At 31.9% G+C, this 12,561-nt stretch overlaps 1 protein-coding gene across 2 annotated transcripts in view; it reads right to left on the minus strand.

Annotated features, from left to right (window-relative positions):
* NIPBL (NIPBL cohesin loading factor) overlaps nucleotides 1-12,561 on the minus strand; it is a 170,948-nt gene that overhangs the window by 66,387 nt on the left and 92,000 nt on the right. For both annotated transcript variants that reach the window (XM_016224049.2, XM_087815303.1), the window contains exon 10: nucleotides 9,548-11,173. In XM_016224049.2, coding sequence (XP_016079535.1) covers nucleotides 9,548-11,173 — 1,626 coding nt within the window. The remainder of the gene's footprint in view (nucleotides 1-9,547; nucleotides 11,174-12,561) is intronic.

Raw genomic sequence — 12,561 nt, forward strand, 5'->3', positions numbered from 1 at the left:
GGCAGAAACCCGAGGCAATGGCTAGAAGCCAAATAATGCTTGTTCAGAATTATAAAAAAATTTTAAAAAATTGTTTTTAAAAAAAGACTAGCAGTTATTGATCTGTGGCAAAGGAGGGGTGATCAAGGTCAAATCAATCTACAGCTATTCTCTTTCTGATGCACTTTGAGAAATACTCTTGAAACTAATGCAAAAAACCTTTATATAATCACTATATACTGTTACAACCTAAGAACTGGCAAGTTTCCTTCTGAATTTTAGTCAGCAATTTTCAGGTTGTGGGTTGTGAGCCCTAAGCAACTTATAAAATCGGTTTTGTGGGTCTTGACCAGAGGTTGTGTTTAAATTAAAAGTGAAAATATCAGTGTTTTATCTGTAGTAAGGGTAAGTATTATTATGTTTGTATGTGTGTTATTAGGTATGACATGCATTTTATCTTAGGTTACAATAAAAAAATTTGGAGTCTTTAAGTTTTATGGCTGTCACCTCTCTCAAAATAGCAGAGTCAATTCAGATTTAAAAAGTTCTTCTAAATTAATCTATCCCAATAAATTATGTGTAGATTAGGCCTAATGTATTTTAAGCTTTAAACTTAATGAAAGATAAATAATTTGAGTAACATACTCAAAACTAATCAAATTGATTTTACTCATTATAAGTTGACAGAATATTGACTACCTTGTACAGAGAGCTTAATTATCTATGCCTATAATTCTTATATGAAAGTTGCCAATGTTATGTTTTTGAAACCCTGTGACAGTAAAACCTTCGATTACTCAAAAATTACTTTTATTGATTTCTGATGTAAATCTTTCTAAAAAGCCCCATAACCACCTCTTTTTTAAAACCAAGACAACTTCTTCATCCATGATCATTGTTAAAAAGCTCAAGTTTTTCCATGATGCTTTACACTGCAATACCTTTAGAAGTTAACGGCTATGCATAAGACTGATTGAGAGGATATGAAATGATCCAGGCTTTGCTTCTGAGTTCTATAGGTCTACTTGTAATTTGCTGAAATGAGTATACCTAGATTTTGCTAACAGTATAGAAAATATAACACACAGCAGACGGTGTTCAAATCCTTTAACCCATTTATACCATTCATGGAAATTTATCCAAAGGACATTTATAGAACAAAACAAAAAAAGCTATGAAAAAAGATGTTTAGATCAGTTTTACCTCTTGTAATACCAAAATATCCAAAAATAGGGGAATACAGTAGGAGAGCACATGACATTAAGGATAATTATGAACTACATTGATAAAGAAATAGTATATGTAAAGAAAACAGGTAAAGCATGTTGCATCTATGTATTTGTAACAGGAGTTGAAAGAAATAAATGTAAATGTTATACTAACTTAAGAGATGAATTTTCCTAAAAAAATACAAGATACATTTTAGGAAAACAAGAAAAAGGTCAATATTATGTGTGAGGGATTAGTGGGTTTTCAACAGAGACGAAGTGGAATGAGGTGAGAGGAGTGGGGGATGCAGGACAGGAGCCAAGAAATAGCAGCTGGTAGCCAGGTGGAAAAACTTTGGAGTATTTTGAGTAGTCTGCTCTAGAAGGAACAAGATATTTAATAGGGAGAAAAATAGGTAAGCCTGTAAAAGTAGGTGAGGCTCACATATAGTCTTTTTGAGGAGTGACAGAATCAGAATGCGCTTTAGAAATGTTTCCTTAGCAATAATTTTAGATGGGTTGAAAGGGGGAGTCATTAGAAAATCTTCAAAGAACTATTTGATATGTCTTTGTGAAAGAAATGGGAGAACAATATTATGAATTTAACCATTTTTGAAAAGTGTTAATGTCATTATTAAGTATTAATCATCAAATTTTAGGAAGAAATATATAGCTTAAAATACTGTTAACATTTAACATGTTAAGATCATGTAGAAACCAAAAAAAAAAAAAAAAAAATAGAATCAAGGACACACAAAAATCAACCCAAAGTAAATTAAACACTTGAATGTAAGACCTGAAACCATAAAACTCCTAAAAGAAAACATAGGCAGTAAGCTACTTGACAATGGTCTTGGCAATGTTTTTTTGGATTTGACACCAAAAGCAAAGACAACGAAAGCAAAAATAAACAAGTGGTGACTTCGAACTAAAAAGGTTCTGCAGAGCAAAGAAAACCATGAACAAAATAAAAGGCAACCTACCAAAAGGGAGAAAATACTACAAATCATAAATCAGATAAGAGGTTAATATCTAAAATATATAAGGAATTCATACAACTCAGTATTAAAAAATAAACAACCCAAAAATCCAATTAAAAAATGGGCAGAGGATCTGAATAGACATTTTTCCAAAGAAGACATATGGATGGCCAACAAGTATACAAGAAGATGCTCAACATTAAGGGAAATGCAAATTGAAACCACGAGATATCACTGCACACTGTTATAATGGCCATTATTAAAAAGAGACAATAAATAACAAATGTTGGCAAGGATGTAGGAAAAAAAGGAACCCTACTGCACTGTTTGTGGGAATGTAAAGTGGTGCAGCCACTACAGAATATGGTATAAATGTTCCTCAAAAAAACAAATAAAACTACCATATGATCAAGTAATTCCACTTCTGAGTATATATCTGAAGGAAAAAAAAAATCATTAGATATCTGCACTCCTATGGTCATTGTAGCATTATTTACAATAGCCAAGATGTGGAAATAACCAAAATTGTTTAGTCCATTGATGAATGAATGAGTAATTATATATATATACACAATGATATATATATACAATGGAATATTCAGTCATAAAAAAAGAAGTAATCCTGCTATTTGTGACAACATGAATGGACTTTGAAGGCATTATGCTAAGAGAAGTAAGTCAGACAAAGAAAGACAAATGCTATGTGATCTCACATGTAGAATGTAAAAAAATTGAATTCATAGAAACAGAAAACAGACTGATCTCTGGCAGAAGTGAGGGGTGGGTGGTAGGTGAAATGGGTAGTCAAAAGGTATTAACTTCCAGTTATAAAATAAGTTAAGTTCTGGAGATGTAACATGCAACATGGTCACTACTGTTAACAATACTGTAATGCATCTTTTAAAGCTGGTAAGAGAACAAATCTTAAAAATTATTGTCACAGGAAAAAATATAGCTATTGAATATTAACTAAACTTATTGTGGTAATCACTTTGCAATACATATATTAAATCATTATTTTGTACACTTTAATAAATGTTATATGTTAATTTTATCTCAATAAAACTGAAAATAAATGGTGGCAGCAGTAGCTTCAAGTATACACTAAATATGAAGTAAATATACATAAGACTTATTTTCAAAAATTACTTTATTAGATAAATTTGATTAAAATTGGATGACTGTATTTCTTTATATTAAAAGAACTGGAAAGATTTTAGCTCTTACTATAATTTATTTTGGTTCTCACAACCATATAAAGCAGGAAGAAAATCGGTTTCTCCATTTTAAAAGGCAAAAGATTTATACGTTCTGAAGAGAAACACTCAAGTGGTTTCTCCATTTTAAAAGTGAATGAACCAAGGCTTTGAAAGGTTATGACTTACCCATGGCTCTGATTCCAGTGCTCTTTGTACTACAATTTATATTGGGCTTAATGAAGAATTTTCAAAAGTTAGTAAAAAAGAAGTCAGAAAATGCTAAATTTTGTGGGTGGGGGAAGGGATCTATATTACAGCTGACCCCCAAACAACAGGTTTGAACTGTGTGGGTCCACTTATACACAAATTTTTTTCAATTGACCAGCGCAATTCAATTGACCCACACAGTTCAAACTCCTGTTATTCCAGGATCAACTCTGTGTCTGGGAATCCATATATGTGGAGGGTAGACTATAGTTATATGCAAATTTTAGACTGTATGGGAGGTGAGTGCTCCTAACCCACACTTTGTTCAAAGGTCAATTGCATACTGTATCACAGTATATTATATACTATTATGTTATATACACTGTATATTGTGTATTACATACTATTACTCTAACATAGTAAATTCTCTTATTCTAGAAGTTATTGAAATCTTCCTCCACAAGAGGTTAATACAGATATTAAAATAATGAATACCTATTTGATATTATACTATACCATGATATATTATACCATATATTATATATACCATGATACATTATACTATATAATATTAACTTATTGTTACAGCAGGAATATACTATTTAATAGTATACTATGATGTTATACTATACTATAAAATCAAATAGGTATTTACTATCTTAATATATGTATCAGGGTCTTGTAGGGTAGGATTTTCATAACTTCCTTTTAGAAAAGGGAGTTCAGTATGTTAGAGTCATGACTATTTCTTCATAAATAGGAGCACATTCTCTCAGAATTATCTGCCATCTTCTCAGCCCTCAATCATTTGTCTATTTTTACAAATAGGAAAACCTTATAGAAGCTATGTCCTCAGGCTGGCTTAAGATAGGGAATGGAAAGGAGAGTGAAACCACTAGCAAACCTGAATACATTTAATTTTTATGAAAACATTTCTACCTAATGAATCTCTTTAAGTTAATATTAATATCAATTATCTACTAAGCAAATTTTGGACCAAAAATTTTATGAATGGAAATCATGGATAAACATTTTCAAAATATTACTCTAAAATCACATTCAACAACAGCTAGGTATATATTAAGCCAACTTCTATAATAAAATATTCTCCAAACATTTCCTAAAGATAGCACTGCCAATAAAGTCTTTACAAAACTAAAAACTTGAGTTTTTCAGAAAAGCATTTTATAAAATTAATCAAATGAACCAAAATAAATTTTCATTATAGCATTATTAAAGATTTTGAATATTACAATCATATATACTTTACCAAAAATTCTTCAACTTAGGAATTCATAAACTCTGCCAAAAATTCACTCTCAAAAACAGTACTTTTTCTCGAATTTACAGAAGGCTAGAGTCCAAAACATAATCCAACTAGACTGTTCAGTGCTATTAAAAAAGGCAACTAGCTAATGTATTTTAGTGATCAACATTTGATACTAACTGCCACAGTAATAACTGAGGTGAAATAAGTGTCCCTAATAATGACTGCAATCAATAGCTAATCAAAGCGCTATAGTTTAAAGGCCATGATATCAAATAACAGGTGGTATGGGGTATTTCTTGAAAGTAGTAAATGCAAGTGATAAATTATATACTAGTTGGAAGGAAGAAAAAAATGATTTCCTTGGATATTAAGCTATTTTGAGGCACTCAGGAATGTAAAAAATCAAAATCAAATTGTTAATGTGTAATTACTGATACTAAGCTGTTAATACATTTAAGGCATGTTAGTTGATGATCATGAATGTCTTAAAGATCTCATAACTTTATTATTTAATTTGGAGACATACTGTACATTAGGGTATATTCAGATAATATTCTTAGTAAAAATATTTTAACAATAAAGATTTTTTTTGCATTTAACATGTTTTAATGGACAGGTATTTTTTAAATGTTAAAGGATTTTACAAAGGTTATGTTAGTTCCACACCTTCACTCCTCCAATTGGCAAGGAAGAAACAAAGGTGATGGGTAAAAGGCTGGGAAGATGACAGAATCAAGAGATTAGAACTGATACTGAGTCAAATTTGTAACAGTTATAGAGCAAAATAAAGGTAAAGGATAAATCAGACAGACATGAATATGAGTAGGTATCCTTTGAATCTTAATAAAAACTAGGTAGTTGACAGGGCGAAAGAGTCATTACAAAATTTAGGGAATAGGAAGTTGAAAAATAAGTAGCTCTTGAGCTAGGGTCTACTGATGGAAACACAAAGGATGAAAACACAATTTTAATTTACACATAAAAGCCTTTTCTGAACATGGTGGCAATACAGTCTCTATTCATTAAGTAGGCATTTAATATGGTCTTATTATATACTATATATTATGCTAGGTACTAGAGATATACACATATCCCCACAGAAATAAAAACAATTGTAACAATGTCACTTTACATTTAATGTTCACCGGAAAGACAAAAATAAGTAGTCTAATACACCAGGAGTCATAAATCTATACTGCTCCCATTCAAAATTTACCAGCTTAAAGCATATTCAACGAATTTCAAGTTACTCTAAAGAATGAATATTTTATGCACATCAGGTTCAATACTTAATGGATGAAATTTATGGCTCTTCTAAAAAAAAAACCAAAAAAACTGCCAAGAACATTGGCCCTAAAAATTACCCACAAAAGTATGCCAGCAATATTCAGCCTACTTTCTTTACTTAGAAAAACACCAATATGTCGTAACAGGTGATTTTCTATGACTCTCCAAAGTAAATCCCAAGTAAAATGTATTACAAAGGGTCAGTAATCTATAACTGTACGTGTAATTTTTAAAAATCCACACTATGTAACACTGACATTGCTAACTTAGAGCAGAGATCTAAAATAAAACAAAAATTAATACATTACTAAAAAATAAGAGATAAAAATTTTAAGGTATAAATAATGCACAAAAAACATCTATATGGGATCTTAAATGAATCTAAGCATTGAAATAATATTTTTAATAAAAAGGTCCACTTATAATTGCAGATATATTACTATATGCATGTATATACACATACATGCACATGCACACACATACTCTACTCTCACAGGCAGATACACCTAGATATCATGCTTATTCACTAAAAGAACATATCTAGTATATATATTTGTGTTAAAAGTACATTTAGGAGAAACAAGGATTAGTACTAAAAAGTTCACATTCACAGGCAATGAAATTACTTTGAAAAACCATAGGAAATAATATAGCAGTTACTAATTAAGAGCTATATTCATTTGTTGATGTTCAGTTGTAAAGATTGTTTGTTAAAACAGAGCTTAGAAAGCAAGACTAGCATAAGCTGACAGAGGGCAGCGGAGAAAAAGATGGTCCAGATCAAGGGGACAAGAGGGTACCACTTTCCATCTTTCCATCTGACCTTTCCAAAATTGCATAATTATATTCTTTACTATATATACATATGCGACTCCCAAACTTTCAGCCAGAATTTTTAAAGACAATATTTATCTAAAAGAAAACAATTTCAGAGCTAGCCACTACATTCTAACAACCTCTTTTACATATAAACAAGTAATTCTGAAAAGATGCACTCAGGTTAGATAATAAAAACTATTCATTAATTAAAGCTGAAATGTTAATTATTTTTGTAGGTCTGATTGTCATAATTTAAAATCTGAAAGTTTTGCCCTGGATGGTGTGGCTCAGCTGGTTGGAGCATCATCCCATGCACTGAAGTGTCTCAGGGCACATATCCAGGTTGTGGGTTCGATCCCTGGTCGGGGCTACATGGGAGGCAACCCATCAATGTTTCTCTTTCTCTCTCTCTCTCCCCCTCTCTAAAAATCATCAGAATATATTCTCAGTTGAGGATTAAAAAAAAAAAATCTGAAAGTTCCACTGAACTACTATTATTAGTAATTCAAAGGCAATCTTTTTCACTTTTGAAACAACAAAAAAAACAAATTAACAGTGAAAAGTAAATATTTAATGAAGACTCAAGTAAGGCTAAAAATAGATTAGTCATGACAAGTCCCTTTTCTGAATAAAAAGTTCTTAGTAGTAAGTAACAGTATGTTTTCAATAAGATTTTTTAGGTAGATGCGGCACAACAGCTTTTTACAAAAATAACCATTACACCTTCTATATCTCCTAATACACTGCAGCGCTACACAACTTTCTGTGATGATGTAAATGTTCTCTATTTGCATTAATAAGGTAGCCTCTTACCACATGTAGCTATTAAGGATGTGAATTTTTAATTTTATTTAGTTTACACTAATTTCAATTTAAATAGCCTAATGAAGCTACTGACTACCATATTGGATAGCATAATTCTAGAGTTTCATACGTTTGTTTGTAAGTATAAATCTAAGTTTTTACTTAATGAACTTCGTTCACAGAATTAGAACTTAAAAATCAAATAAACTTTCCCCTTTATTGCCTTAAGAACTAACTACTGATACTGCATGGGCTAAATACTAGGTCTTGCCACACAGCATCATCCATCCATCCATCCATCCATCCATCCATCCATCCATCCATCCATCCATCCATCCATCTTCTATCTATCTATCATCTATCTATCTATCTATCTATCTATCTATCTATCTATCTATCTATCTATCTATCTATCTATCTATCTATCTATCTATCATCTATATCTATCATCTATCTATCTATCTATCTATCTATCTATCTATCTATCTATCTATCTATCTATCTATCTATCTATCTATCTATCATCTATATCTATCATCTATCTATCTATCTATCTATCTATCTATCTATCTATCTATCTATCTATCTATCTATCTATCTATCCATCCATCCATCCATCCATCCATCCATCCATCCATCCATCCATCCATCCATCCATCTATCATCTATCATCTATCTGTCATCTATCTAAAGTAGTATACAAAGGAACACAAAATTCTACTTTCTGCACAAACTGCCACTATATTTTCAGCACTTGAGATCCCCATTTTTTCCCCTGGAAACAATACAACCTACTCAAGTAACTGGAGAATTTAACTCATCAACCAGGCAAAAAACAAAAACATCTCACAAACGAATGATTTAACCCAAATTGAGGTAAATATCATTCCCTATTAATTTTCCATAGAAAAGAACAAAACTATATATTTTAAAAATAAAACATCTGTAACTGACCACCTCCCCCACAAAAAGAACCTTTTATATAGCTATCTAAACTATATAAATTCAAACTATTAATCAATAATTAAGTCAGAGGTAGGTCTGTAAGAAAATAGTATTGAGACACTGTATATTCTTTAAACATTTATAACAATGATTTTTGTAAACCATATAGCTCAACTGAGATGTTAGAAATTTTAATTTATTTTAATTTTTATTTCAATTTATTACCTCAATATAGAATGAAATCTCTACAGTCAAAATAACTTTTTAGAAAATTGTTAAATACATCCATTCTAATCACTCACTTGATTGAAAAGCAACTTTCGAAAATACCTAAAACAGCCCAGTTGGTATGGCTAAGTGGTTGAGTATTGACCTATGATCCAGGAGATCGAGGTTCAATTCCGGGTCGGGGCACATGCCTGGGTTGCCTGCTTGATCCCCAGTAGTGGGCATGTAGGAGGCAGCCGATCAATGACTCTCATCATTGATGTTTCTCTCTCTCTCCCTCTCCATTCCTCTCTCTGAAGTCAATAAAGACATATTTTAAAAAAAAACCCCACAAAAAACCTAAAATAACTAAAGAGCAGAACTTATCTCTGTGCACCAAATAGTAAAAATTATGACTATGGTGGGTAATTCAAATAAAACTGGGAGATAAAGAATTTTCATCAAGAACTTTTTATCTATATTACTGAAAAACCAATTCATTATTATTTTATATAAATGTTACATTTTCGTGTAGCAGTGTTTCCATTTTTGTAAATTTCCTTTTTTTTAATCCTTAGTAACCCTAAAACTTAAAAGGAAAACTGGTTAGAACACAAATGACATCAGTATCATTACTCTTACCTTTATTTGACTTTGATGGTTTATTCTTGATAGGTTTAAGGGAACTTCGTGATTTATCCTCTCTATCTTTAATAAGTTTCTGAACATCATCCAAAGACAGTTTTTGCAGGACAACTACAGGCTTAGCTCCTTTATTTAGATCTTCAACTAATCCCATTTTTTCTACTTTGTCTTTCTGTTCTCCTTTCATTTCCATTTTCTTTGTCTCCTGAGTAATATTGCCATCTTTATCCCTCTTGATTTTTGGAATGACAAAATTTTTCAATGCACCAGACCTGCCCCCCAACAAGTAACTTGGAAATTCTGCCTTATTATCAGGGTGTGCTTTATTACTGTCTACTTTACTTTTGTTACCCTCTGTCCTTTTGTCATCTTTACTATTTGGTGATTTGAAACCAGGCTTATCGGGTCTTGATTTATTAGAATCTCCTTGTTTAACACGAGGACTGTCAGGCCTTGATTTTTGCTCCCCAGAAGACGGTCTTTCCCTCGAGTCCCCTGATTCATGTCTGTGTTTTCTTTCTAGTTTATCAGGTTTTGAACCATCAGATTTAATGCCATGTTCATTTCTACTAGAGGATCTCAATGTTTCTGGTCTTCGAATCCTAGACTGATCCCCCCGATGTCGGTCTGATTCACTCCTGTCATCTGATTTTTGTTTATTATCATGGTCACGTCTTAGTGACTCAGAAATAGATCGTCCATCGGGTCTTTGCTTTAAGGCTTCAGCTCTTTCTGATTTTAACCGAGGTGAATCAGATTTAATATCCTGTTTATGTTTAGACATTTCAGGCTTTTTCTCTGTTGATGGCTTTCCAGAATCCCTTCTATTTTCATGCCTATGTTTTGGTGTGTCAGGCCGACCTTCACTTTTTTGCTTTGGAGTTTCAGGTCGGCCCTCACCTCTCTGCTTTGGAGTTTCAGGCCGCCCATCGCCCTTTTGTTTTGGGGTTTCAGGATGCCCATCACTCTTTTGTTTTGGAGTTTCAGGTCGGCTTTCACCCTTTTGCTTTGGGGTTTCAGGTCTTGACTTTGTTGTTTCTGATCTGCCATTATTTTGTTTGTTGTCATTTGGTTTTGTGTCAGACAGTCTATTTTCATTCTGTTTAGGCTCAGCTGTGGTGCTCTCATTTTGTTTGGATTCCATAGTTCTGCTCTCATTCTGTTTAGGTTCTTCTGTTTGTGTCTCAATTTTAGTTTCTAACTTATTTTCACTTGATTTTGTCTCCACCAATCTGTTTTCATTTGGTTTAGATTCTGCCAATCTACTTTCATTTTGTTTTAATTCACTCTTTGAAAGCTCAGGATCAGACTTTTTTTTAGGAGTTTCAGGATGGTTTTCTGGCGTAGATTTAAGATTTCCAATAATATCTTCCTGAAGAACAGAAATAGGTGCATCGTTACACTGTTTGATTTCTTCAGGCTTTTTTATGGAGTCTGAATCCTGAGTTACAGAAGCCTGAGAGTCCACTCTTCCTGCCTGATGAAGATCAATGCTAACCATTAATGCTGGCCTTGACCCATTTCCCGTAGAACCCGTCTCCTGAGAAGCTGGTCTATTACCTCCTGTAGCACCCCCAGCCTCCTGTGGGTAAGAATCTTGTTTTCTTTTTTTCAAAGGCTTATCTGAAATTTAAAGATAAATATTCAGTATCAGTAATAGACATATATTCTTATCTTATTAAAAAACCATATGGAGTTTGACTATTTTTAAAAGTCATAATGTTTTTAAAAGTGTGATGAATGCAAATGTCAATATGCATATATAAAATAAGCACAAGTGACATCATATTTTTAAATCAAGTTTTGAAGGAATATTCATGCTTGCTGTACTTCAATAAATATTAGTGACTATAGCAAAAAAAATTTAACAGCACACTTGTTGAGTATATAAATAAGCCTAAGAATATAAAATAAATGGAACTTATAATACATTAAATACAAACACATATTTTTGTTTGTACATGTTAAAGATAAACCAGATTCTTTATGTATCAATAAGGCAACCAGTTATATATCATGTATTCTCATTTATGATCATTTTAACCATTAGCCAAAAAACCACAGACGTAAGTCTGCCAACATATTAAAAAGAAAATGTAAACTTTACAATATGTAAGAAAAGTATGGAAAAGAATAAAACCCAAAATAAAGTAGAAACCATGCCACTGAAAAAAACATAAATGAGGAGAGTAAGAAAAAAATTTAATAGTTTGTTATTAACCTTTGATCCAGGATTCAAATTCTTGAAGGTGTCAATAGCACAAATGGAATTTAAAAGCTAACACACAGAAATATATTTAAAATAAGGTAACATTGTAAGTGTAAAAATGAAAGCATATAAGGACTTTTAGATAAACCCTGCCATAAGCAACTTCCACTGAGGAAAAATGCCTGGGCTCTTCAATGTAAATTTATAGGGGTCTATATCTTGGCTTCAGTAAGAAATTATTTACAGTATTCTGAAATGTAAAGAAAAAAAATACACACAAACACAAATCCATCACCACAATAAAATGTCAAGGAACTTTTAACAGCTATGTGTTTCTATGCATGATTCCACCTGACTTAAGAGGCTGTTAGGTCATTTTCTATAAATTAAATCTCTAATTAGTTCTTGGGAATAGTTACATTATAGCACCTTGAGGTTTCCCTGCTTTAATATTTACTTGCTGAATTGCCTGGCTATGTTTTTAGAGTCTTTTAAAATCATTTTTACAGGAGAACCTCTAGATTCTCTTATATATTCATTAATGTGATATATCATTTGAGCAAAACAGTATGACAAGGATAAAAGTCAAACTGACCACTAAAAAACAGCCCCTGCTATTAGGGAATTAAGTTTAAAAAAAAAAATTTAATGGCAATGCTGCTTTTATATACCAAAGTCCCATCATTTTGTTTTCAAGGTAAGAAGTAGCAGTTCACCCAGCTTTAAGTCTAATCAAATATCACTAAAATTTACTTCAAATATCTGTTAGTGATTTTGTAGAACTAAGTCATTCTGCTTCTTC

This window comes from Miniopterus natalensis, chromosome 3 (assembly GCF_054644295.1).
Source record: "Miniopterus natalensis isolate mMinNat1 chromosome 3, mMinNat1.hap1, whole genome shotgun sequence".
NCBI lineage: Eukaryota > Metazoa > Chordata > Mammalia > Chiroptera > Miniopteridae > Miniopterus > Miniopterus natalensis.